Source organism: Harpia harpyja, chromosome 21 (genome assembly GCF_026419915.1).
Source record: "Harpia harpyja isolate bHarHar1 chromosome 21, bHarHar1 primary haplotype, whole genome shotgun sequence".
Lineage (NCBI taxonomy): Eukaryota > Metazoa > Chordata > Aves > Accipitriformes > Accipitridae > Harpia > Harpia harpyja.
Genome location: NC_068960.1, coordinates 16,115,952 through 16,140,163, shown reverse-complemented (window position 1 = coordinate 16,140,163; position 24,212 = coordinate 16,115,952). Strand labels below are relative to the sequence as shown.

At 36.9% G+C, this 24,212-nt stretch overlaps 1 protein-coding gene across 15 annotated transcripts in view; it reads left to right on the top strand.

Moving 5' to 3' along the window:
• The window catches only part of RBFOX1 (RNA binding fox-1 homolog 1), a 1,377,247-nt gene that overhangs the window by 322,796 nt on the left and 1,030,239 nt on the right, over positions 1 to 24,212 (top strand). For all 15 annotated transcript variants that reach the window (XM_052772622.1, XM_052772607.1, XM_052772605.1 and 12 more), the window contains one exon: positions 5,249 to 5,281. In XM_052772622.1, coding sequence (XP_052628582.1) covers positions 5,249 to 5,281 — 33 coding nt within the window. The remainder of the gene's footprint in view (positions 1 to 5,248; positions 5,282 to 24,212) is intronic.

The window sequence follows — 24,212 nt, the reverse complement described above, 5'->3', positions numbered from 1 at the left end:
AGCTCAGTGAGACAAACCTTTAAGAGTAGTATTTCACAATTGTTTAGATAAATGCCAAGCTATTCACAAAACCTTGTCAAATTTCTGCCTTTCATCTCCTTGTCAGTGCAAATCTTAGTTATCTTGCAGGTGTGTTTACTGCAGTAGTTTCAGGACTACTTAGTGGAGGTATTGGTTAACAGTGAGAGAGAGTGACAGTCTCTTCCAGAATTGTTTGTTGGTCAGGTATTTTATGTCTAAGAAATTAAACTCTGCCTCTATAAAGAAACGTAACTTGACTCACTGTCTCCTACTTTTCTAACTGTCATGGCAGAGTTTGAGTGAAACATCACCTGCATGTTCAGCCATATGTTCCACTTATTGCTACACAAAAGTTCAGTCATACCATATGACATGAATGCTACTCATGTTTGTCTTCTAACAGCCCTGCAAAAACATGAGAGGTGGCTTACATACATCAAAAGCTGTATTCTAATAAAATTACTTTCTAGAATATCTGTTTGTTGAAGGAAACGTCAACGTTGTTGAAGCTCTCACGTCACTTTAATGTCAGTGGTGGAAGAAAAAGAAATAAAACCAATTCTTCCTTGTTATTGACAATTCCAATCTTGTTAATTTTTTTCTTTTAGGTTTATATATTTTCTTCATTCTCAAAATCCTCTTTGTCTAATATTCCAAAAGAATTTCTAAAGCCCAAAGTACAGGAGATGGTTTTCTTAGGCTTATTGTCAATGTTTATTTGCATCATTTTTGGGTTTTTTTTAATCCTTCTTTGGAAATAGATGATGTTCACAGTGAAGTGCAGAAAAGGTGCTCACTCAGCTAAAGGACCTTTTGTTGCAGCTCTTTCAATGAGTGTTCTTGTAACATAGCACATACGTGTGCCTCATGTGAGTCTGAAACAAGATGAGCTAAATGTGAGCAGACAGTGAAGGACTTCCATGCATTTTCTTCCCTGTACTAGGACTGAAATAACCCTTCTCTCATTCCATAAGAACCTAGGAAGGTGGAAATATATCAAAGGTGAAAAGTGTGGTTTTTAAAATGTACAGGATTCAGGTTGATGTGAGAAGCTGAAAAAATTAAGAAAATATCTTCTCTAGAAAAATGAGTAACACAGAAAAAGGGCTTCACAGTTCGGTGAAATAGTTACTGACTTTCAGGCAAGTGATACATGAAAATCCTGGCTCATAATGTGTCCCTTTCATTTTTTTTCCTGCTTTTTTATCTTTGAGCTTTTACACAGGAAATTTCATATATATTTAATACAAAAATTACATTAAATGAGCTTTCCAGTTTCATGTTCCAGGAGCTTTCTTCATTCAAGAAGGTTTGCTTTATTTCTTTGTGTTAAGGTGCTGGCTTGAGATACATAACAAATGGCAACTCTTTGGATACTGTTTTAGAATGGCAAATACTGTCCTTTTTAGTTAATTCTGGAGAGTAGGAACTATATCTGCATGCACCTAAAGATAAGACCTTTCTAAATGCTCAAACCAGTAAGCATAGTTTAAAAGACCGTTTACTGTATTTGCAGCGTTACCACCATATCTACGTTTTTGTCAGTATTCATGGGATTCCTTATATAGAATGGGAAGTTCTAAATTGAGTGCAACTTTCACGAGTAGCAAAAAAGCCATTTTTAAGGATGTTTTCTGTCAGTCATGTATAGCTTCTGGCACAAGAAAAATAAATTGCAGCTTCCCTGGGAAAGTGACATAAAACCATTGGTTTTTTTATGTCACAGAGGGATTATTGTGAGCAAGACAGGAATTTCTCACCCAAGCTGCGATTTCTCTTGATGAAATTGCTGCTGTCTTAACTAGTACATAAAATGTCAGGGGTACAGCAAGAGACAGTAAAAGAACGTCATACTTCATACAAATCATCGGTAAGAACAATAGCCTATTGCAGGTAGGATGATCTACAAAGGAAGCCACCAGCTTTATAAAGCAAATTCAACTAGTTGTGACAGGCACATTGTCTACACTCCAGTTCTCGCTCCCTGCTCCTCCCCTTGGCTTGTCCCCACTCCCCCCATTCTGTAACAATTAGCTTATTATCGAGACATAGTTATAGGTACTTCCTTACCCAGGATTGCCCAGGATGGGGATGAAGAAATTGGTTTTGTGTCTCGGGTGACTTGGCTGCAGATCTCAGTGGGTGCTCTGCTTAAGGAGCTTGAAATCTGGCAATACCTTCTCAGAGGATTTAATTGAGCAATCACACTGTGACATACAGACATTTTTTTGCAAAAGCCTACAGCAAAGAATGACTTCCGAACTGCTATTCTTTGTCATATGCATTATACTACTCTTGTGTCTTTATTCACTGACTTCTCAAACATGACAGAAGATAGAGCTGCTGGTCTAGAAATTATAAGTTTCAGGAACTGGGGGGGGGGGCTAGGGGTGAAGGGGAGGAAGAAATCGGTCATACAAATAGAATGGTAGTTCACTGCATTAAGATAACTAAACTTAAATAAAAAGCTCTGTTAAAACTTTTAGATAATTGTCAGGTCTTCACAGACTAACAGTAGTCAGTTCATAAATTTAATGAGTGTTATTTGACCTCTAATATTAAATTAATGTGTTTTACTGTTTATTAATTAAACATTAGCTTGAGGAATGTCATTATTTTAAATAGTAACACTCCATCTCTGTCTCCATTTATATAGTGATGAGTATACTGTTAAAGATCATAGTCCCTCTGGTATGAGGATCATTTTACAGAGTTTTCTGAAATATCTCTGGATACGTTCATATCCCTGTGTCTAGCCTGGATACAGTACAGTTTTCTCAGCTGTTTAGCTAGAGCTGGTGAAGTACTTCACTAACATAACTCTGGTAACCTGCCCGGCTGAACAGGTGTCAGCACGGTACTGCATTGCTCAAAATAATGCTTTTCTTAGCAGCGTGACTGTATTGAGTTATTTGTCATTTCATTTGATAATTTTTCATTAATATGCTTGGCATAAGAATGTGCTAATGAAATTTGATAAAAATGTAAAGCTGGGAGGAATTGCTAACATAGAAGAGCCTGGTATGTTATCCAGGAAGAGATGGATGGTCTAGCAGATTGAAATAAAAGAAGTGAATTAATGTTAGTAATACCAAGTAAAAGGTCATGCTTCTAGGAACTAATGCAAATTCAACTGCTGAACAGGGATTTATCAGACAGTAACTTGGAGAAGAAGAATATGAGCGTAGTATGTCCAGTGGTCCAGTTGACCACTGGATGACCATAAAGCAACAGGAAGATATAGCTGTATAAAAGAGAAATACAGTCTTTGGACATATAAGGTGATTTATTAAAATAGAAGAGTATTTAATTATATTTCAAGGCATTAGTGAGTCCTTGGTTGGAACAGTCACATTGTTCAGTTATATTCACATTACTTAGTTGATAGAGGTAGGCACCTCTGGAAGATGGTTTAGAGCAGGATTTATGAGAGCTTCAGGAAATGCCACTCCAAATTCAGGTGTTTTAAGTTAAGCTAGGTTTTGGGTATATCCTCTACAGTATATGTTTTTAGTCATTTGCCTCCAAGATGGATGTATTTAAATTGTGGTAAGTAGAGTGTAACTCTACTGAATTTATCAGTAGAAGGACCTTCTTGTGAGGGGACGCTAACAGAGTGACATGTTAAGCCTAATGGAATGCTAGCAGAGAATAGATATGATTTTACGTAAGGTTTGTGTTGGAAAGGAGAAATAAGTTCTAATGCTAAAGAATCATGAAGAAGAGGAATAAGAAAGAAAAAAAGGTGATAGGTTGTTAGTAAATAAATGGAATTTAAATAAGGTAAGTTCTGCTTGTGCGAGAGAAATTCTTGAACAGCTTTCAAAAATCCTATTAGTGACAAAAGATACACATTTCAAATGGAGCTGAATCTGTTTTTGAATCAGTGTAAATTAAATAACTGTTTGTGATTGCAGGTACCTTGTTGTGATGTGACAGGAGTTCATTTCCATTCCTAAATTCCTTTGAAATCATTTTTTGATGAATCCACAGATGTCTTCCATTGAACAGCAGCTCTGCACACAAATTGTCTTTTTTGCTATACAGGCTGAGCTCCATTCAATAAACTCTGTGCTTTCCTTCCCCTCCCCTCAAACTGAGTCATGGTTGGTCACTACCTCTCCTGCTCCTAAAAGCTGGGGAGAATTGGTGATGTCCTTTAAAAGTGATTATTAACAACAATATAAAGAAAGACCTTTTCTCGTGTAGACAGAATTATAGCTAGGCGTCAGTCTTAAATTTGTGAGGAGATTATTAAAGTTTTTTCAACCTAATAAAGTTGTGACAGTATTGTGACATAAAGTTCTAACAAAGATTTTTGTTTTACGAACACAGTTTAATGGCTTTCATGGTTTAATAACAGCTTATTAACTTTGTGTGTGCTATTCGACCTATAATATTAAGGTATATCTGTGTCTATGTAAAGTGTTTGAGTTAAAGGTACTTTGATATAAACAACAATTATATCTGTATTGCTTGAACTGAATTTTGTGCAAGTTTGTGATAGTAGTTGATTTAGTTATGGTTTGGTGTCTAAAGCTGGAGAGATACAAAGTTCAATTTAATTCCTTGGTTGACAGAGAGAAATAGTTGCTGCGGTTCCATGGCTGTTTGGGAGAGAAGTACGTTTGTGCTAAGTACAGCCTTGGTTGCTCTAAGTCAGAACTGGAGCAGTGCCCGGCCTCTTCCCACTGGGGCCCCTGCAGCTCCCTTGCTGCCAGAACCCGGAGACTTGCACCCGATACAGTATGTCACTAGTGAGAAGAAGCTGGCAAGTCTTTCTTTGTCACACTTTACGTGGAATGTGTTCTTCAAACTCAGTGTTGCTTCTAGCACCATGAAACTAAGCCAGCTTGTTTTCAAAGCGTATCCTAGTAATTGTCTTGATGTGTTAGAATGGCTTATAGTTGCATTAGTCATCATTTCTATTCAGAAAAAAATTAAAAATTAGTAAAATAGAAAGATATTTTTCCAGTTCTGTTTTGGTATGTTTCCCAATTTTTTTACCCAGTATTCCTGAATATTACTGTATTCTTAATTTATACCTGGTTTTGCCTTCTGATGTGCATGAAAGGTGAATAGTCTCCTCGCAGTGTGAAAGACAGTTCTTTTCAGTTCCATTCCCTCAAGCCATAACAACCAATTGATGTCAGTTACCTCAAAAGCAAATTAATCCCACTCCTGTTTTGTTGAATCAATACTAATGCATTTTTCCTGTACTTTTCAGGTTTTGACAACGCTGGCTGCCGGTAAAGCTGAGGTAAGAAATCCTGTCTTATACTGGTGGAATGTTAAATAGCTGTCTGCGCTTTTGATAGTGGGGCTAGCTTTCTTACAATTTTGGGGTGAAAATTTAAGAGACTTCAGTATGGCACTTGTGCTGCTTCTAGTGTTCAGTGAGCCAGTCTTTGGAGTTCTTGTCTTGTTATAACAATGTTTAAGCTGATAAAGTCCTCCTAGGGAAGTTTTACCATTTTGTAGGTCTTCTGAAGATTTCCATGGTATTGAAACCACATAGTTCAGAGCTTTGTTAAGCATATGTTATAATTTTCCATCACCAGAAGGTGGCTATCTGACCTTTTCCCTATACCCTTCAATTTTTCTACTTTGCTTCACAGCAAAGAAAGTATTGTATCTGTTCCAAAGTCAGTTCTGGTGGTTGGCATACGTTCCCTCCAAGTCCATATCTAGCTTGCCTCACTTACCTGGTACCACATGACATAAGCTGTGTGAACAGACTGGGACATGAGAGAGAAGTTTAGTTTTATGACAGAATGGCACTAGCTGAATTCTTGTTAAATTCTGGAACGACATTAACTGTATTGTATGTTGCCTGCATTGGGTACTTGACATTGCTATAATTTAGGTTGATCATTTTGGATTTGCATTGTTTTTTGTCAGCTTTTCTATTCATGTGTGAGTACTTTACATGGTCTTAATGGGTCTAACGCTATTCTTAGAGGTGAAAATATTATGATTATTGGAGTATATTTTGAATAACTGATTGCTAAAGTGAAAATAGCAGTCCTTTGTGACCACTAACGTGTTATACTGCATTTGTCTCTTGAATGTTGCTGTTGAATAAGTCACTGCACTTTTAATAACTGACATATTTTTATTCAGTGCACAGTTACTGACTCATTTAAATGTAATGTCAATTGGACGCTCAGAGCGTTTCTATATGAAACAGGTCTCAGACTCACAGTAGGGAATTTGTGATGTACTCCAAAGCTAATGTTTAACTATGACAAAATGTCTAGGTGACTCTAACTGCTGTAGTCAGATAAATTTTTAATATGAACCTTTGGTAAATTAAATTGCATTATTAAAGAGAATAGATAAACTGTGCAAGTTACTTTAAAGAACAAGGACACAAGTTCACTTGCATACTGTAAAAGAATGACATAATTCATTTTTATTTAGATTAAGACTGTAGTATTAGTGTTCAGTCTTGCTGGTCTGATTCAATTGCATACTTGGCTTGTCTCAGAGAGTTTTGGGAGTAGGATTTATATCTGGTTTTTCATTGTTGCGCTATTTAAAATGCCTATTGCTCTTATATCAATAAAGTCCACTAATAAATAGTACTTTCAGTTCCTTGTTTTGTAATGGGATTTTTTGGGGCTTAGATTTTTCACTGTACAGGTTCTACTGTCAATTTTTCTCCCTTATGAAGTCTGTTTTCTCATTTATTTTTAAAATGTTCCCATATACTTTTTTCTTTTGTGTGTGTAAAATTCTAGAAATATTACAAGTTTCTGAGCTGGTCAGTTGCATTGCTTTGTTAGTACTTTCACCATTTGAAAACCTTAAGAGAGTTAACACATTTGGTTGTTCTTTAAAAAAGCTTTTCAGCTGGCCTTTGTGCTTCAGCCTATGGACCAGCTGACTTAGTAGGCACAAATCTATATGTAAGAGGTTATTGTCAGATGCTGTTTCTCCCATTCATGAAAGTACTCAGAAGAAATGCCCAAGTTCCCCAATACAGGGAAAATCCTAATTGAAGGTAAAGGATAATTAAGTGCTTTCCTGAATCAGAACAGTAGTGTTGTTTGTAAATAGTCCTACTGAATTCAGTGGAATAACTCACAAGAATAACAACTAAAAAGAATAAAAAGCATGTAGAACTGGTTGCTGAGTTTTTGAATTAGAGACAGTTTTCAACTTGAGGGAAATGACTTCTTTGACATAATGGCAAACTTCCCAAGATTTTTTCCAGGGACCTACATAGCACACTCTATATTAGGCATAAGAGTTTGGGTGTATTTTGAGGCTAACATGCCTTAAATAACTGTGTGGATGACATACAAAACATTTCCTCAGGTTTGAGAATAGTGGTACATGAGTGATCTCATGTTTTGACTGATTTTTTTTTTTTTTTTTTTTTTGACTCTTTGGTCTTCCTGAACAGTTCTGAGAAAGGTACAAGCCAAAATAGCCTTGTTCTGGCTTACGTTTGCATCGTGTCTTAACTCATCTGAGCTCCTCAGTTCTTTGCTACCGTATAGTGCTTGTGTCACAAGATCTCTAGTCTGCTTTTGAAAAAAAAAAAAAAGTACATACGTTTGCTTTCTAAAATCTTTTATAAGAACTGCTCTTTGGTTGCTCTTGATCCAAGTAGTCTTGAAATCTGATTATTCCTCTTCTTCTTAGTTGACATAGGTGTGTTCCCTTCCTGAATTTTGTATGAAGTCTGAATGAAAACTTAGCATGTTTGTATTACTATTGAATGTTTTAGGAACATACAAACAAGAGTTTGGTTTTTTTCCAAACGCTGGTTGCCATATACCAACTGTAGAGAAACAAGTACATCTAGAGGAAGCTGTCAAGTAATCCAAAGACCTTTCTTCCATCTTTTAACACAAAGGGGCAATAAATAGTGACAGAGTCAAAGCTGTAGGCAGCAAAGCCTTCCATGACTAATTGCTGAATCTGCCTACGCTGTGTCTTTTAGTGTCATGGTCTTGTAAATATGCAAATTAGAAGCATCTTAAAAAAGAGTAACTTGTACATAGGTAGTCAAATATGAAGATTTTTATAACAAATTACTCTGGTCTCTTGCACAATAAAACACATAACGGATCGTGTTAATGTCATTACAAAATGGGCCTGAGAACAGTCTCAAATACAGCTATACACTGTATAAATTGCCATAACATACACAATACTTTATAATAAAATTTTCATGGAATTCCCTGGAACAACATAGTTTGAGGAATGACTTTTTCCAGGTCTGCTAACTTTATCTAATAGAGGTATATGGCAGTCGAGTCCTTTTATTACTTTTCTGAACATGCATTTGTCCCCTTCAAAAGACATCTCATTCAGTAAACTATGTGACTCGTTCCAGAGTGTCCTTCTTTCTAATTAGCTGTTAGTATAAATAATCTTTATGTTGAGGAAAGCATCATTTCTTTTACTCTTTTTGAAACAAAAGTTGTTACCAAAATAGAGAACAGAAAGCTGCTTATAATTCCTGTTTTCCTCCCCAACTTTTGAATAAATGATAGTGGAGTTCAAGGCCACCTTCTTGTGAGAAGTTAGAGGTCATGCATGATGGAAATACAAGTTTAGTATAACTGTGTGTAAGCTCTCTGCCTGCTTTTATGTGAAGAATGTCAAGGCAGACTTTTTTTACTCTCCTAAAGAAAAGGCTGCCAATATGTCTCAATAAAACTGGAAATCAAAATCAGCTCAAAGCCAAGGAGGTTATTAAATCAGAGTTTAAGGAAAACCTCAGAATAGTAGGCAGAATATGGCTGTAATGATAACAAAACTGGAACTGATTTATACTGCAATCCATAAGGTCCTTGTTTATCAGAAATGTCATTGTTAAGCCCCTCCACTTCCCTTACATGGAAGGGATAGGTCAGACCTGGTGAGCGGCATGTTTCTGAAAAGACCAATAAATGTATTACACTTGAGTCGCCCTTTTGCTGCTCTGTGCGTGGGGTGGAGAGTGGAGAAAAATCCTGTGACAGGACTGACAATTGTTTCATTTATTTTTTGTTCATAAAATGTTTATGAAAAATCATGTATGCTTGTGTTGCTCTGGAAATATGTTTGCATGAATGATGTGAGAGATGCATATGCAAGGTGTCTTAAGCCGATATGGTCTGAAAGCCATTCAGCGCATTTGTACTTGCTGATATTATTGTCTGTTTGCATTACACTAATGCCTAGAGGCCCCAGCTGGAATCATAGTCTTTCAGGTTTTGTACAGGCATGTGTTACACAGTATTTCGAAGGTCTTATGCACTTACGTAGATAATACATAAAATGGCTAGAGCAAAATGAAGAAAGCCGTGTAGCAGGTCAGTAGCAGAACCATGGGGTTTCATTTCCAGTAGGACCATACTATCTGTTTTTCCAAGTTTTAATGCAGAAGTGAACTAACTCATTTTTGAAAAGGAGACAATAGAAGACTGTGTGTAAACACATAGCAGAACTTTCTAAGAAAATATGCATCTACCAATATTGTTCTACTGTTATTGTTTTGATAGTTTGCAGTGTGCTCTGTTCCTAGTAGGCTTACAATTCTTTTTGCTAGTATACGAGTAATTTTTAAATCCTGTTGGCTGATTTATTTCTATGGGAAAACTATTTTATCAATGGAAACTTTATTTGGGGAAACATGAATACTTGGTTGGATGCTCTTAGGATAAATTGCAGGTGTTGTATTAAAAATCCATGGTAGATAAAAACATGTCATTCAGTCTTCCTAGCCTCTGTGTCCTACTTTATTCTTCAAAGCACGCTTAACATGCAAGGACCTAGCCTGCCATCACTCTGGGGTAAGTACATGCTCAGGACAGAAGACATTTCCATTTCTATTTTCAGATTGTTTTTTCAGAATGAATGAATAGGTTATAGCCTCTCCCTTTCTGAGGCATCAATACTTTGCATCAGACGAGGCATTTGATTGAACCTATTGCATTGTTAATCCTATCCAGCTGTAAATTTTCTCTTCCTTAAAAGAGGAATGAGGCATTGAGTGGTCAATCATGATGACTGATAAAGAATTTGCTATTAGTATTTTTTTTAATGTTCATATCGTTAATGTATTTAGAGCAAGAAAATATTTGCGTTTTAAAGACCAGTAGCAATTTCTATACAAGTGTAGCCTAATGCTTTCCATATAGCTATAATGACGATTATTTTAAGGGTTTTACCATCTCTATAGTTTGTAGCAGGACTTTAGAATTTATCGAGAGGATAATTATTACAGTAAGATGGTCCTTTTTGCTTGATCTGTTGAAATCCCTTCAAATTTGAGTCATAAACTGTCAGAAATTGTGTATGAATAGGTATCACTAGTTTTTTTTAAAAAAAGATAATTGCAATCAGTTGATAATTGTTTATTATATTACTCCTAAGAATAGTCATAATTTTAAGTGTAAATTCAAGAGTTATGTGTCAGAGTAATTTTTGCTTTTCCAGTTTTTAGTACTGAACAGTTAAAACTGTGCAGAAGTTATTTTGATATTTACCCATAAATAATTTCCACTGAAAAGTATTTTATGAGTATATAAGCTGAGTAAGGGTCTGAACTCCCACTGAAAGGTGTCTACGGGTAATTCAGTGTCACATATAAATCCTGCTGAGCACCTACCTGTGTCTTCAGATACCTAATAAACTCTTGATTGTCAGTGACGGGAAATCCCAGCTGTAGCAATTATCTTGACAAGTTAATATGGACATTCCAAATGTGGCAGAAAAGAAATTCATAGCAGTGCATGCCTGGTAGGTGACCTTTGAATGTGATTTGAGTGCACCCCCCTCTGAACACTTAAAATACCTGCCTTCATTAGTATTTGCTAGATTCCCCTCCAACTTTTATTACCAAAGGCAGAATCCTGACTACCTTTTATAGTTTCGAGGTTTAACCAGAGTAGTTACATATATATGCATAAAACCTGTACAAAATGGATGGGAAGGAATTATAGAAAGTTTTCATGCATTTTTTACTTGAGTATGAATTTATAGGATCATGCTCCTTCAATATGAAATCTTCTACAGTAATTTTAAGCTGTGCAGTGCGAGAGACGGTCTTGCTGTAGCTGCTACTGTAAAACCTAATTTGCTGCATAAAATATGAGAGCTATAGTGAAATATGAGCCTGGAGAGCAACTCTTTTGATCTTGAGTAGTCAAAAGGTTGGCATGTGTAATGCTATGAAAATAAATGATGTCAAAACTGTAGGATATAATTTATGGTTTGGGGACTACTTTACTCATAGAAGCAGAAGCTTCTACCATTGAAAAGCAAATAGTTCAACAAAAGATAATGAATGGAAATGACAAACTTTCATAAAAAAACCAAATCTATTGAATCATGCAATACATCAGTTTAGACATAACCAGTTGACTAATTTACTGATTATACATTATTAAAAAGAGCATTTGTAAAAGATAGGATTGGAACTTTAGCCTTTGTTTTGTATTTCTTTAAATAAGTGCTAGGCATTAGCTGTCATCCAGTTTGCCAGAGACTTGGTCACGGAAATTGTCTTTACTCAATTCCACTGACAAAAGCTTGGGGCTTGTAAGCTCTTAAAATTGAGCTTTTTTTCAGCTGTCCCAGTACAGTCTGAAGGTATACCCAAGTGCTTCATGGTGCTTCTAGGAGAGTGATTGCAAAACAACATCATAGTATTTGTTGACTAAAATCTTTATCATTATACCATGCAGATTCTTCTGTGTGGCTCTGATAGCTGAGACTCCCATCGCCTATACAGGTTTCAGACTAGGATTTTTGTTTTTAATGTTTGTATGAAAAATGGTTCATGGGCTAAGTCAGCTACCTAAATTTGCTTAATTTAAAGATGACGATCTTCCCTAATAAAGTCTCTATCTCTGGAAACAGTCTTTTAATTGTTTGTTTAGATTTGTTTGTTTTGTTTTGTTTTAGACCCTCTATCTTTCTTTTGAGATCTGCTTTAAGTTTTCCTAGGCTTCTCTTTTGTCCTTTTGTCACTCAAATGCTGCTCAGTCCCTTTGGTCAGGACTCTAAAGCTGTGTATGGAACATAGTGTGACATAAGTCTGGCTTTTTATTCAGACTGGGATTTCATTGTATTTTGGAAAGCGCGCTCTTAAAGGGGAAGTCCCCCCGCACACACCCCAGAATCTGTTTGGACAGGACTCCTACAGAGGCTTTTGAAGATAACTAGATTTAATAAAAGAATGACAACTGTGAACCGTCATGTATGCCTTTTCTGTGCGTATTCGCGCACACACTTTTAATAGTATGTTGCTCCAGAATATGTTTCAGCAATGTGTATCAGTGATTTGATGGCAACAGAAATGAATATAAGCTAGTCTCACTAAAGGGTTAGTATTGACTATAAAGTGCACTCTGTTTATTGTTTCTGTTTCTTAGTTTACTTCTATGTCTTCTTGCTAAAAGTTGTAAGTTTTCGCTCCCTATATGAGGATCTTAACATGTTTTGATGGAGATTTTAAAGATGCTCTATTAATCACTCTTTTCTCAGTCCTTTTCTTGTGAATTTGAAGAGTATCATACTGTCAGAACTGTAGATGTGCCATATTGATCTTGATGATTAAATCAGCCAAAGGAAACTTGATTTCTAAGGGAAAACTTAATATTCTCAAAGCTGAATGTCTCCTAAATATTTATAGGCTACAAAAGTTGATCAAGTACCTTTGTTCTCTGATTATTACAGTGAACGGTGACACTTAGTTCAGATTCTCGTCATATTAATGCGATGTAGTAATATATAAATTCATGTGTATGTGTTTTCAATCATGTGAATACGCAGAGGTAACTTTTTTTTTTCTATCTTGGCAAGGCAAGAAGATAAATAGGTGAAAATGTGTATGTGTTTGAGCGATAAAGTTGGTTTAATGATTCTTTGGGAAAAACTCCCTGTGGTACATACAGTAGTGACTTGATTGAACAGGACAGAATCATGCAGTTCAATTAATGTGCAAATATGTGTTCACTGAACTTTCATTCCATTTATCACATGGACATGGAAATAGGGTCATTTTTTATCTCTGTATTATGTATATGACATCTTAGTTTGCTTCTTGCACGTTGCTATGGGAAAAATAGCAATGTGGCACACCACAGGCAAAAAGAATTGGAGATAAATTCCTCAGCTGTCACAAACATCTTTAAGTAGATCTTTGTTTGAAGATAAACCTCTTCCTGCTGCAAGGATTAACATTAAGAAGGCTTTTGCACACTCTTTCCATTAAAATTGTATGCATCTCTTGGCCATATGCTGTGAAAAATCATTGGTAACAATTGTCATGTTTATGAAGTACATAGTTAGCAAAGAAAGTGTAATCACAGAAAAAATTCAGAAGGAAATTTTAGTTGAAAATACATTAGTATTCACCATTGGTTATTTAAAATAAGAAGCCACCCATTTCCAAGTAAGTTTCTTTCTGATGCTTATAAAGGTTTTCTTCCATCCTCAGACGTAGTGAAATTTGTTTGGGGACTGTTCTCTTTCTTTTGACTAATTATTCTAAATCAGGTTATCAAGGGTACAGTTGGTTATTCAGTTTATACACTGAAAACCTACACTAGAAATTCTGTTATTGAAAAGTGTAGTGAATAAAGTTTTTTCTTTTATTTTATTTCTATAATTGGGAAAAAAAAAAGTGTTCTTTTCCCTTGATATTGAACAAACCCAATTCATAACAGCAGGGGAAAAAGATGGAATTTCATCAGTACAATGTAAAATAATGTGATAAAAGAATTCCTTTCCTAGGTAGCTATAAGAATATAGAAATGTGGTTAAAATTTTCATTGTTCTATTTCATTGATTGTCTAAAGTAAAGACCTTTTGGCTGACATGGGCAGCTGTATGAATTAAAGACTAGCTGAATTCCGCATGGAATTGTAGTCTTTGCAGGCAAAGCTTATAACCTTTAAACAAACTGCAGGCCAAGTTCTCTCCCATGTAAATTGGCAGAGCTTCATAAACTTTAATGGAGCTGTGCCTTAATGGAGCTATGCCAGTTTTTAAGAGCAGTGAATGTGATCTTAATTTAGGTAGAAGGTGGCAGAAGCTTAGGAATGTAAAGAAGAGTCTAAATTGTTAATTATCAGTCCCCACACCTCACTGTTAAACAGGAAAAAGTCCCATTGGCTTGGGGACTGCAATGTCTGGTCAAAAAAAGATACTTTCTCAGCAGTTATTTAGTTCAACAACTTAATGCCTTCATTAGTGTAATAGAATGAATCGCTGCAATGTAGCACACTCTGATTTTGGTCTTTTCCTCAGCTACTTTTCTACCTTAAAGGCATTAAGAAAGAGCTTTCAGTCTGAAACACAGCTAAGCACCTATCAATGTATTGCAGTTAACTTGGATTGACACCTGTTCAATATGATCAGTTTTTTCATTTACTGTCTGTGAGCTGAGGTTAACATGATAGTGATGCCTTCTAGGTGCATGCACGTATGCAAACACAAATATCATCAGTATACTGATTTTCTTTGTATGGGTAAAAGATGCGAGTCTACTAATATTTGAAATAAGGCAGTACTTGATGATATGCAAAGAAATAAGCCTGTCCCATCAGTGAAAGAGTAATATTTTGCAAAGGCACTAGACCAGTAGCACTAAAGTGACTGCATAAGACGTTGTTAAAAACTGTATTATGTAAAAATGCAGAAAAGACCATATTTCTTGTTAGTTAAGCCTTGTACTGCTACTTAACATTGTGCACAAAATGGGAAAAGCAGATATTCTGGCAAAAGTTTATGAATGAAATATAAGTAGTTTGGAGAAAACACAAAAAGCCTCACTAAAGTGCAAAAGTAATGTAGTTTTCCTTCAGTACAAAAACATTGATTGCAGAAGTTATAGAGTATTATGGTTTTATATTTAGGGGAAATAAGGGGTTTGTAAAAAATAAGTTTTACATAAGTTAATTCACAAGTAAAGCAATTCTGAACCACACAGCATTTTGTTTTGGGACTTCTTTTCTTCACTAGGAGGTTTGGAAAGGTGCTGCCGACCATTCACATTGTATGTCTTAAACAAAAACTTACTAGCAATACTTGCTGCAGAGGTGAATAGCCAGACTTACAAGGTGGTGTTTGGGGGAAGTGTGTGTTTGGTTTGGTTTTTTATTTTTTCTTTTGACTGAAGTATTAAAATTGTTTGCTTTCCCATTCATGTTTGACTAGCCACTACCTATGCTTCATATCCTCCTGTAAAAACATAGGGTTTAAGGGGATTTAAGACTGGAGTGGCTGTTTGGAGAAATGCTTATATTTCTATAATAGAGGCAAGAAAAAAAAGTGTTGTTCTCTGGCTCCTGCTTTTCATAAGGTGAGATTCTGGGAAGATGAACAGTAGTTACCTGTATTGGTGTACCAGTGGTACAGGTACCTGTGGTGTATCTGCTGCAGGGAGAATGGAAGAGAGAAACTCCTGCCCAGTCTTGAAAAAGGTGAAGAAAATAGATTAATAGACTTGGGAGAGAGACTGTCAGGTTGTAGAAGAAAGTGGGGAAGCTGAGCAAGTAATGGGTGAAATATACCCCTTTCTCCTCCTCAGTAATGACAACTTTGAAGAAGGGTCAACAAGGCATAGCCAAAAAATTTCCTCTTCTACCCCTTCAATCTTGAGTTTTCTTAGATGGCATAATTAAAATATTTCTGTTGTGGGTGAAGCAACTGTATGCTTTGGGATACAGAGGAAGATCTACATCTTTCACCTTACAAAAGAGGAAACGGCAGAGGGCAGCCCAGGGTATGTATTAGCTTGTTGAGGCACATTTTTTTCCCCAGCAGATCCACATTTCTTTGCCATTGAAACAGGAGTCCGATTTCTGGTCTAATAAAGAGTTTCCAATTACCTTTAGTCTGAAATGATGAATTATTCGCAAATGATGAATTATTTACAGAATGACTAAAGTGTTTTCCTAACCAAAGGATACTGTCTGTTTGATTGGGAGTTTATGATTATGAGACTAGGCTAAAGCCTTCAAAATCATCTTTACAGGTTTTCCATAACAGAACAGACTAACTCACAGCAGTTGGTTTGAAAATTACTCCTCCTTGCTGTATCTCATTTTCTTCTTCCTTAGTGCCCTTTATCCCCCAAGGACATGGTGAATGTTGTAGTGTATAGGATTTGAAGACATTCAGAGTAGATTTCAAATCATCTAGAGAAGCTCAGTGAGTTCAATCTTTTAAACTCGATTACTTCTTTCTGCAGACTTTACATTCTTAGACTTCAAACATAACAAGAGAATTTCTTTCCTGCTCTGGATTCAGTGAATGTTTATGCTGTAACTTCTCTGGGGAGGCAAAGTAGCTCTCAGCTGACCAGCTCTTCATATATAGCATGATTTTTGAAAAAATGAAATTGAAGACAGCATAGTATTTGAGCTCTAGATGATATATTCTGGCAAATAACAGAAGGGCATCTACAGGTAAACATAGATGATCAGGTGTTGGTAAAGCCACCGATTGTCAAGAGACCAGAAAAATGTTATAGGAGGAAATGTCTGAGATGTTTGATGAATTCTACATTCACTGCAACACCTGCATTACAAAACAGCTTTCTAAATCAACACCAAGAATGTACTTAATTTATAAAGTCAGTGTTCTAAGAACTGTATTAAGTTCATTAGTTTAGTTTGTCTTGCATTGACAACTTAATACTGTTTTTAAGTTAGTTTTGAAGCCTACTTTCGGAAGAGAATCATAGTAGCAGTTTAACACCTAGACTAATATTAACAGGAAGCCAAACCAAATAGGCAAACTAATTTAAACCTGTCTCTGTTGAACTTTTAATAAATACTTTATTCATTGTTATATGGACAATATATTCAATTATGATTCTCTACTGCTTAGTACAGTATTTTAGGAGAGATGTTACAGAAAACTCAAGAAGAGTTAGAACAGCAGTAACAACTATTTTTGAATGTGGCTGTAGCTGTAACTAGCAGAAAATTAGGTTTATGGCTCTTTACTGAATAATTTAAATACCAAATTAAAGGAGTCATGTAGAGTAGTCAAATGTGTCTCTTCCAATAATTATAAGTGCATTATGGTAGAGACAATGAGAAAAGTTTAGCAACTGTATGAGCCACTAATTGAGCTGCTTCTCCCACAGATGATTTGGCACTTAATTCCATATCACCCATAGCTAGTCTCACTGAGATACTCTGCTGTAAATAGTAGGTGGCTTCACATTAGCTTCTAGATTGCAAAACTGTGTCTAAAATATCTCTGATCTCTTGGTCTCTATACTGCCCATATAGAAACTGGCAGTTTTCTGTTTGGTTTTTTTTTTCTGACCATATAATCCTTCACTAGAAAACACTAAGCTGTCAAAACCAAAACTGTTTGTAGAAAAGACTGGTAAAATGTTGGTGTATTTTCCACTCCCCCCCCCCCCCCCCCCCCGCAAAAAAAAAAAAAAAAAAGTGGTAGAATTGTCAGAAAAGCAATACCATGACCCAGTCCAAAATTCCCTTTAGTTCTGAGATACTTTCTGGGTTTTTTTTTTTTGTTTGACTGGGGGCTGAAGAATGGAAGATATTTTGTCAAAAAAGTTACAAAGATGAATCCCAGTCTTAATAATAGAGAACATATGGTCAGTGACTTGATAATCTGTTACACTGGTACTGAAATGCCATCAAGTATGTTACCAGAGGGCATTGTGTTAGACTTTTCCGCTTCTGCATAAGATGGTCTAATTTTCCTTTTGTATTTGCAAATGATCACTTTGTATTTTTTCCAATTCTAACAGTTAGGATTTTTTTTTTAAAAAGGAGACTTACAGAGTAGTAATTTGAATTTAAGGGGTGCATTCATTTTCAAAGTGGGTGCGGTTGTTCTCACGTAGACATGTATTTGAACTTTTTTGAAGGTTTCTCAAGGTGGAAATTGCCATGCCATGGATAACACTAGAAAACTAATATTACAAAATATTTTAAGCAATTAATCAACCACTGTGTGGCCCCAACTGCAGAAACAAGGCTTTGAACAGTCAACTGAATTTTACTCCCTGGATTTTCTGTTTTCATTTTCTTAAGCAGGGAGTCTTCAGGTGTGTTTTGTTCCTGCAAAGCATGGTCTGTGTGTCCATATCCAGTTAATGGCAAATTTTTAATAACAGGCTTCACAATATTTCACCCATATGTGCTCAATGTTCTGATTCTACCCTCCTAACTGACATCCATATACCAGAGTTGCATGCTCTTAGAGCAGGACTGACAATGTGGAAAATTGACGTATGTGGTTTATGTCACCAAACTCTTTAAAAATGAAAAATAATGAAAAAATCCATTTTTCCTTTTTATAAAATGTTGTAAAGTGAAGACATGTGATTGCATTTTGATTAAAAGTAATTACAAGTAACCTTAATTAGCTCCTGATCCCATGAGTTTAGAGGAATGCTGTCTTTAAAAAGAACTAATATGAAAAATTAGTATTTCCTGAATATTTCCATAATGAAGAAGAATATTTTTTCCTTCGTGCTTTCCTAGTGTTTAAAAAGAAAGAACTCTGAAATGATAAATCAAATTTAAAATGCCCAGAAGAAGAACACAGAAGCCACAAGGAACCTCATTGTCATCATTCCCATAACTGATTTTAAACATTGGATTTTCATGGATAGGTAACCATTTACTTTCTACATGAGTTGCTGTGATAAGAATTTATTACAGGACCTCAGGGAAATGTTGTTACATCTATTAAAAAAAAGTTACCATTAATTTTGTGGAATTAGAACATCGATTTAATTTGGCCTCCTTTAATTGATGTTAGGTAGCTTGGGAACTGATGTCCTCACTTTGTAAATGCACTTAATCACTTCTTGCTACAAAACCTTGAACGTAATTTTTCCAATCAGAGCTGACAGTTGTAGGGTTAAAGCTCAAAGCTAATAAATTTCTATGGACTAGATACTGTACTACCTGGTGTCCTTCTTCAAAAATATTTATATTGCAAAGTAAGGCTGAATAATTTTAATTAGATAATCTCACTAAGTGTTCTTTTTCTAAATAAATTTTATTTGCTCATGTTAGCACGGTAATTCAATTTGGTGATATTTTTCTTCATGGGAAAAAATATTCCTCTGCTTTGTACGGTTGTCAACTAGCATACCATGGAATGTAGTTTAAATACATGGTCAGAGGGCCTGGAATTAAGTGGCACTTTAGTTGTCATTTCTGAAGGCAGAGAGGTTTTAGCAGCATGTGGACAAAGACACTGTCAGGTTAAAAGTCATGCAGTTCACAAAAGGAAATGTCAACATGCTCAGGTTAATGATGGCACTTTAAATGAATGATATGGAAATAATTTCTTTAAAAATTAGTCTGCTTATTCTCATTTGTGGTATTTCTTCAACATTTCACACTTCGTTTGGAGAATAAAAATAGATTTGCGAGTGAGGTATTTTAATGACTTATTCCTGATGAATAATCATTGCTGAATCGTAGTTCTCCCTGGAGATCATGACCCAAATAAGAATGAGATGTAGTTGGGGGAAGAAATAAGAACTCCAGAAGTCCTTTTACTATAGAATACCACTTCTCATTGAAGTTATTTCCCCTGTCATTATTAGTCTTGTTTACGATGTCCAGCTTTTCAGGCTATTAGTAAGATTAGTAATCTTTTTTTGTGTACTACGAGTGAAGAAGGTTCTGTTTATCCATAATGGAGCCCACATACCAGCATGGTATGCCAGTGATCCTCTTCTACTTCAGGTCCATTGGTGAATTACAAGTGTAAGGCTTTTCTAATCAACTGTCTGTGGGATTTACTCATGCTGTAGAAGAAAAAGGTGATCTCTCGAGTAACTGTGACTTTGTGTGCTCTTTTTAGTATACTTTCTAGACTCTGTAAATTGGGATACAGTATTTTCAGTAGCTGGTCCATGACTCTGAAAGACATTTCCTTGAGCTGGCAATGGGAAGGGATTGCACTATCCTCTCATCAAAATGCCAAGCTCAATTCTTCACTTAGTTCTCACAGAAGATGAAAAAATTCTGAATGAGGCAATCAAAGACAGAAACAAGTCTTTTTTTAGTGGCTACTTTTTTTTTTTTTTTAAGGTGGGCAGATAAGAGTACATTTGTGAAAATAAAAAACAAGTTTAACAATTCAAAATTATATGAATAATTAACTAAGCAGCCCTTGAAGCTGAAGCCTTTCAAAGCCATAACAGCAGAAATTGACCACAACTAAATTATTTGTTCTATGGACTTCCTCTTTTTCATTTAGTCTTTAGAAACATTTATTTGTATCTATGGGCAAAATTAGTTTGGATTTTCAATTCAATGACTTGAAGTCTACTCTGTAAACGCATAGTAAAGGGAGAATTTAATTGTACATTTTCTTTTAGAACTGTTTGTTTTCTTGGTCAAATGATAATTTTTCATTAAAATATTGTAAAATATGTATTCTCCTGCCTTAAAAATAATAAAGTTGTTTTGAATTTATGAATGAGAATAAACAGCCTTATTTCCTGAGTGATCGTAACTCTTCTCAAGTAAATACATTACTAGGTACTTTTTTATGAATGTAAAATACTAAATAGATCAAAGCAATGTGAAAACTGTTTTGGCTTGCTACGTAATTAGGGTGTGTTTTATCTTTACACCATTCAGATTTTGATTAAAATTTTTGAATATATTGACCACTGTCAAATTTATCACTCTTCCCAATTTGCTTTAGAATCATAGAATCATTTCGGCTGGAAAAGACCTTCAAGATTGAGTCCAACCATCAACCATGCCCCCTAAACCATGCCCTGGAGTACCCTGTCCACTCACTTTTTGAATACCTCCAGGGATGGTGACTCAACCACTTCCCTGGGCAGCCCATTCCAATGTTTGACAACCCTCTCAGTAAAAAAATTTTTCCTAATATCTAACCTAAATCTCCCTTGCCTCAACTTGAGGCCATTTCCTCTTGTCCTATCTCTAGACACCTGACAGAAGAGACCAGCACCCACCTCACTACAACCCCCTTTCAGGTAGTTGTAGAGAGCGATAAGGTCTCCCCTCAGCCTCCTTTTCTCCAGGCTAAACAACCCCAGTTCCCTCAGCCGCTCCTCATAAGACTTGTGCTCCAGCCCTTTCACCAACTCGGTTGCCCTTCTCTGAACACACTCCAGCACCTCAATGTCTGTCTTGTAGTGAGGGGCCCAAAACTGAACACAGGCCTCGAGGTGCGGCCTCACCAGTGCCGAGTACAGGGGAACAACCACCTCCCTGTTCCTGCTGGCCACACTGTTCCTGATACAGGCCAGGATGCGATTGGCCTTCTTGGCCACCCGGGCACACTGCTGGCTCTTATTCAGCCGGCTGTCAACCAGCACCCCCAGGTCTTTCTCTGCTGGGCAGCTTTGCACCACTCTTCCCCAAGCCTGTAGCGCTGCATGGGGTTGCCATGACCAAAGTGCAGGACCCGGCACTTGGCCTTGTTGAACTTCATGCGATTGGCCTCAGCCCATTGATCCAGCCTGTCCAGATCCCTCTGTAGATCCTTCCTACCCTCAAGCAGATTGACCCTGCCTCCCAACTTGGTGTCGTCTGCAAACTTGCTGAGGGTGCACTCAATCCCCTCATCCAAATCATCAATAAAGATATTAAACAGAACAGGGCCCAACACCGAGCCCTGGGGAACACCACTCGTGACCCGCCGCCAACTGGATTTCACCCCATTCACCACGACCCTCTGGGCTCGGCCATCCAGCCAGTTTTTCACCCAGTGAATAGTGCACTTATCCAGGCCACGAGATGCCAGTTTCTCAAGGAGTATGCCATGAGAGACAGGGTCCAAGGCCTTGCTGAAGTCAAGGAAGATAACATCCACAGCCTTTCCCTCATCCACTAGGTGGGTCACCTGGTCATAGAAGGAGATCAGGTTGGTCAAGCAGGATCTGCCTTTCATAAACCCATGCTGACTGGGCCTGATCCCCCTCTTTTTCTGGAGTTGCCATGTGAGTGCTCTCAAGACAAACCATTCCATAATCTTCCCCGGTACCGAGGTCAGTCTGACAGGCCTGTAGTTCCCCGGATCCTCCCTCCGACCCTTCTTATAAATGGGAGTCACACTGGCAAGCCTCCAGTCCTCTGGGACCTCCCCTGTTGACCAGGAACGCTGATAGATGATGGAGAGTGGCTTGTCAAGGACCTCTGCCAGTTCCCTCAGTACTCTTGGATGGATCCCATCAGGTCCCATAGATTTGTGAGTGTCCAGATGGCATAGTAGGTCACTAACTATTTCCTCCTTGATTAAGGGGGGTATGTTATTTTCACACATAAGTTTGAATGTTATCACTTGTCTGGGACTGCAGATGAGCTCTTCTGATGAGTGAAGGAATGAAGTGGATGATGTTCTAAATGCATAGATATTTCCCTCTCAAAGAGAAGGATTAGGGAATGACTTTTAGTCCAAATCCTGTTGATCCAGACCAGGCAGTGTAGTGTCGATAACTGATGCATTGAGGGCAGATGTTCAACTTCCCCTGAAATATTCTAACACTACAAGTCTTAGAAACTAAGAGGTATAATGGAGGATAATTCTTCTACACTAGGAAACACATTGTGCTATGCACGTGGTTAAAAGCAGCGTATGTTTATGATCCCTCATTTAATGGAATTTCTAATGGAAAGGAGGAGAGACTTTCCCTTGCATATGTCACATTATCCTAAGCTAGTACCTAGCTTGTCAGCATCCTCCCTTCACATGGGACACAATCTGCTTTTAAGCAGTTAACTAACTAGGCTAGCTAATTTCCAAACAAAATTCAGTGAAGTTCGTTTTGGTCTATTTTGCACCAAATGTATTTAAAAGAATACTCCATGAGGAATAGATCATCTGACACGATAAGATCTAAGAATGACCGAGTTCCTGTATATGACAGTATAAGTACTAAACTTCTATTCTTAAGCCTTGGTACATCCATAAACATGTGTTTTGTATAATTAACTACTTTTGACCTTTATGTTAGGAAGTTGTTGTAACACCTTCACTGTGCCAGTGAAGGAATCCTGTTAATTTTAATACAGATGTGTTATTTCTTTCAAGGGCAGGGGGTTTTCAATACTGTAAAATTAAGATCATTGTTCTATCATTCTCACCTGAAGTAATTGCTTTTCACTGTGTTCACAGGGAAATTGCCCTATTATGTATTGCTTAGATCTCTCAAAAATCAGTTATAAGTACATTGCTGTATCGGTCTGATTTAATACAGGACTGTACAGAAATACTACTGGGATATCATCACTATAAAAACTGTCCTTGGGCTTTTACTTAATTGGATTTGTAAAGTACGCATGTCTCTGGTCTGACATTTGTATTTTTATTCTAAATATTTATCTTTTGAGTCTGTAGCTTGCACTGACCATTTCACTGATGAAATTGAGGACAGCTTGGGATCCTGTTGTTGACATTTGTATTTAACCTATGACTTTTAGAAGGAAATTCATTAGTGAATATACAGTTTCCAGTAGTTCATTTTACTTTTAGTCATGCAGTAAGGCCACCTCTCCTAGATCCACAGCCAAATGTTTATTGCATTTTTTTGATGAGCTACAACACCTTTGGGGAAACTTATCACAAGGGCCAGCTTTAGGCACAAGTGAAGCAGGTAGTTGCCAAGGGTTGTAAACTGATGAGGGCAGCAAAATCCCAGTTTCAGACAAGACACTGCATCTCCCAGCAGCAGCTGGGGCTCCCTGCCTCTATTTCCCTCATCCTGCAGTGCTGGCAAAGCAGCTCTACAACCACAGCCTAACTGAGAGGCTTGGAGCACTGCGATGGGCCATTGTACATCCAGACCTATTTTCTGCCTTTCCTGAGCTCTGTCCTCCTTTAGAGGGTAAGAGGTTGCAGGGATAATACATCCTTGCTGATATGATACAGGGCTTGCTGGCAGATGCTGGTAATGGTCCGCATTTCCCTTTTTGCTTGTCTTTTACAATCTCAGTTGTGCAGATGCATGCATTTCAGCATGGGTAATTATGGAGAAAGATACAGACAACAGGATCATAGTATTTTCCAGAGACAAGACAGCTTATTCTAATTTCTGTGGGAAAAAAAATGTTTGAAGTCGGTCTGCCAAAGCTGTAAAATAGAATTTGTCTATATTGCAAAGAAATTTTGAAATGCTTTTTGGTTGATTCCACAAAAACTGATGATTATATTAGTGTTCTTCATGCTACCTGTCCTAAGGTAAGAGT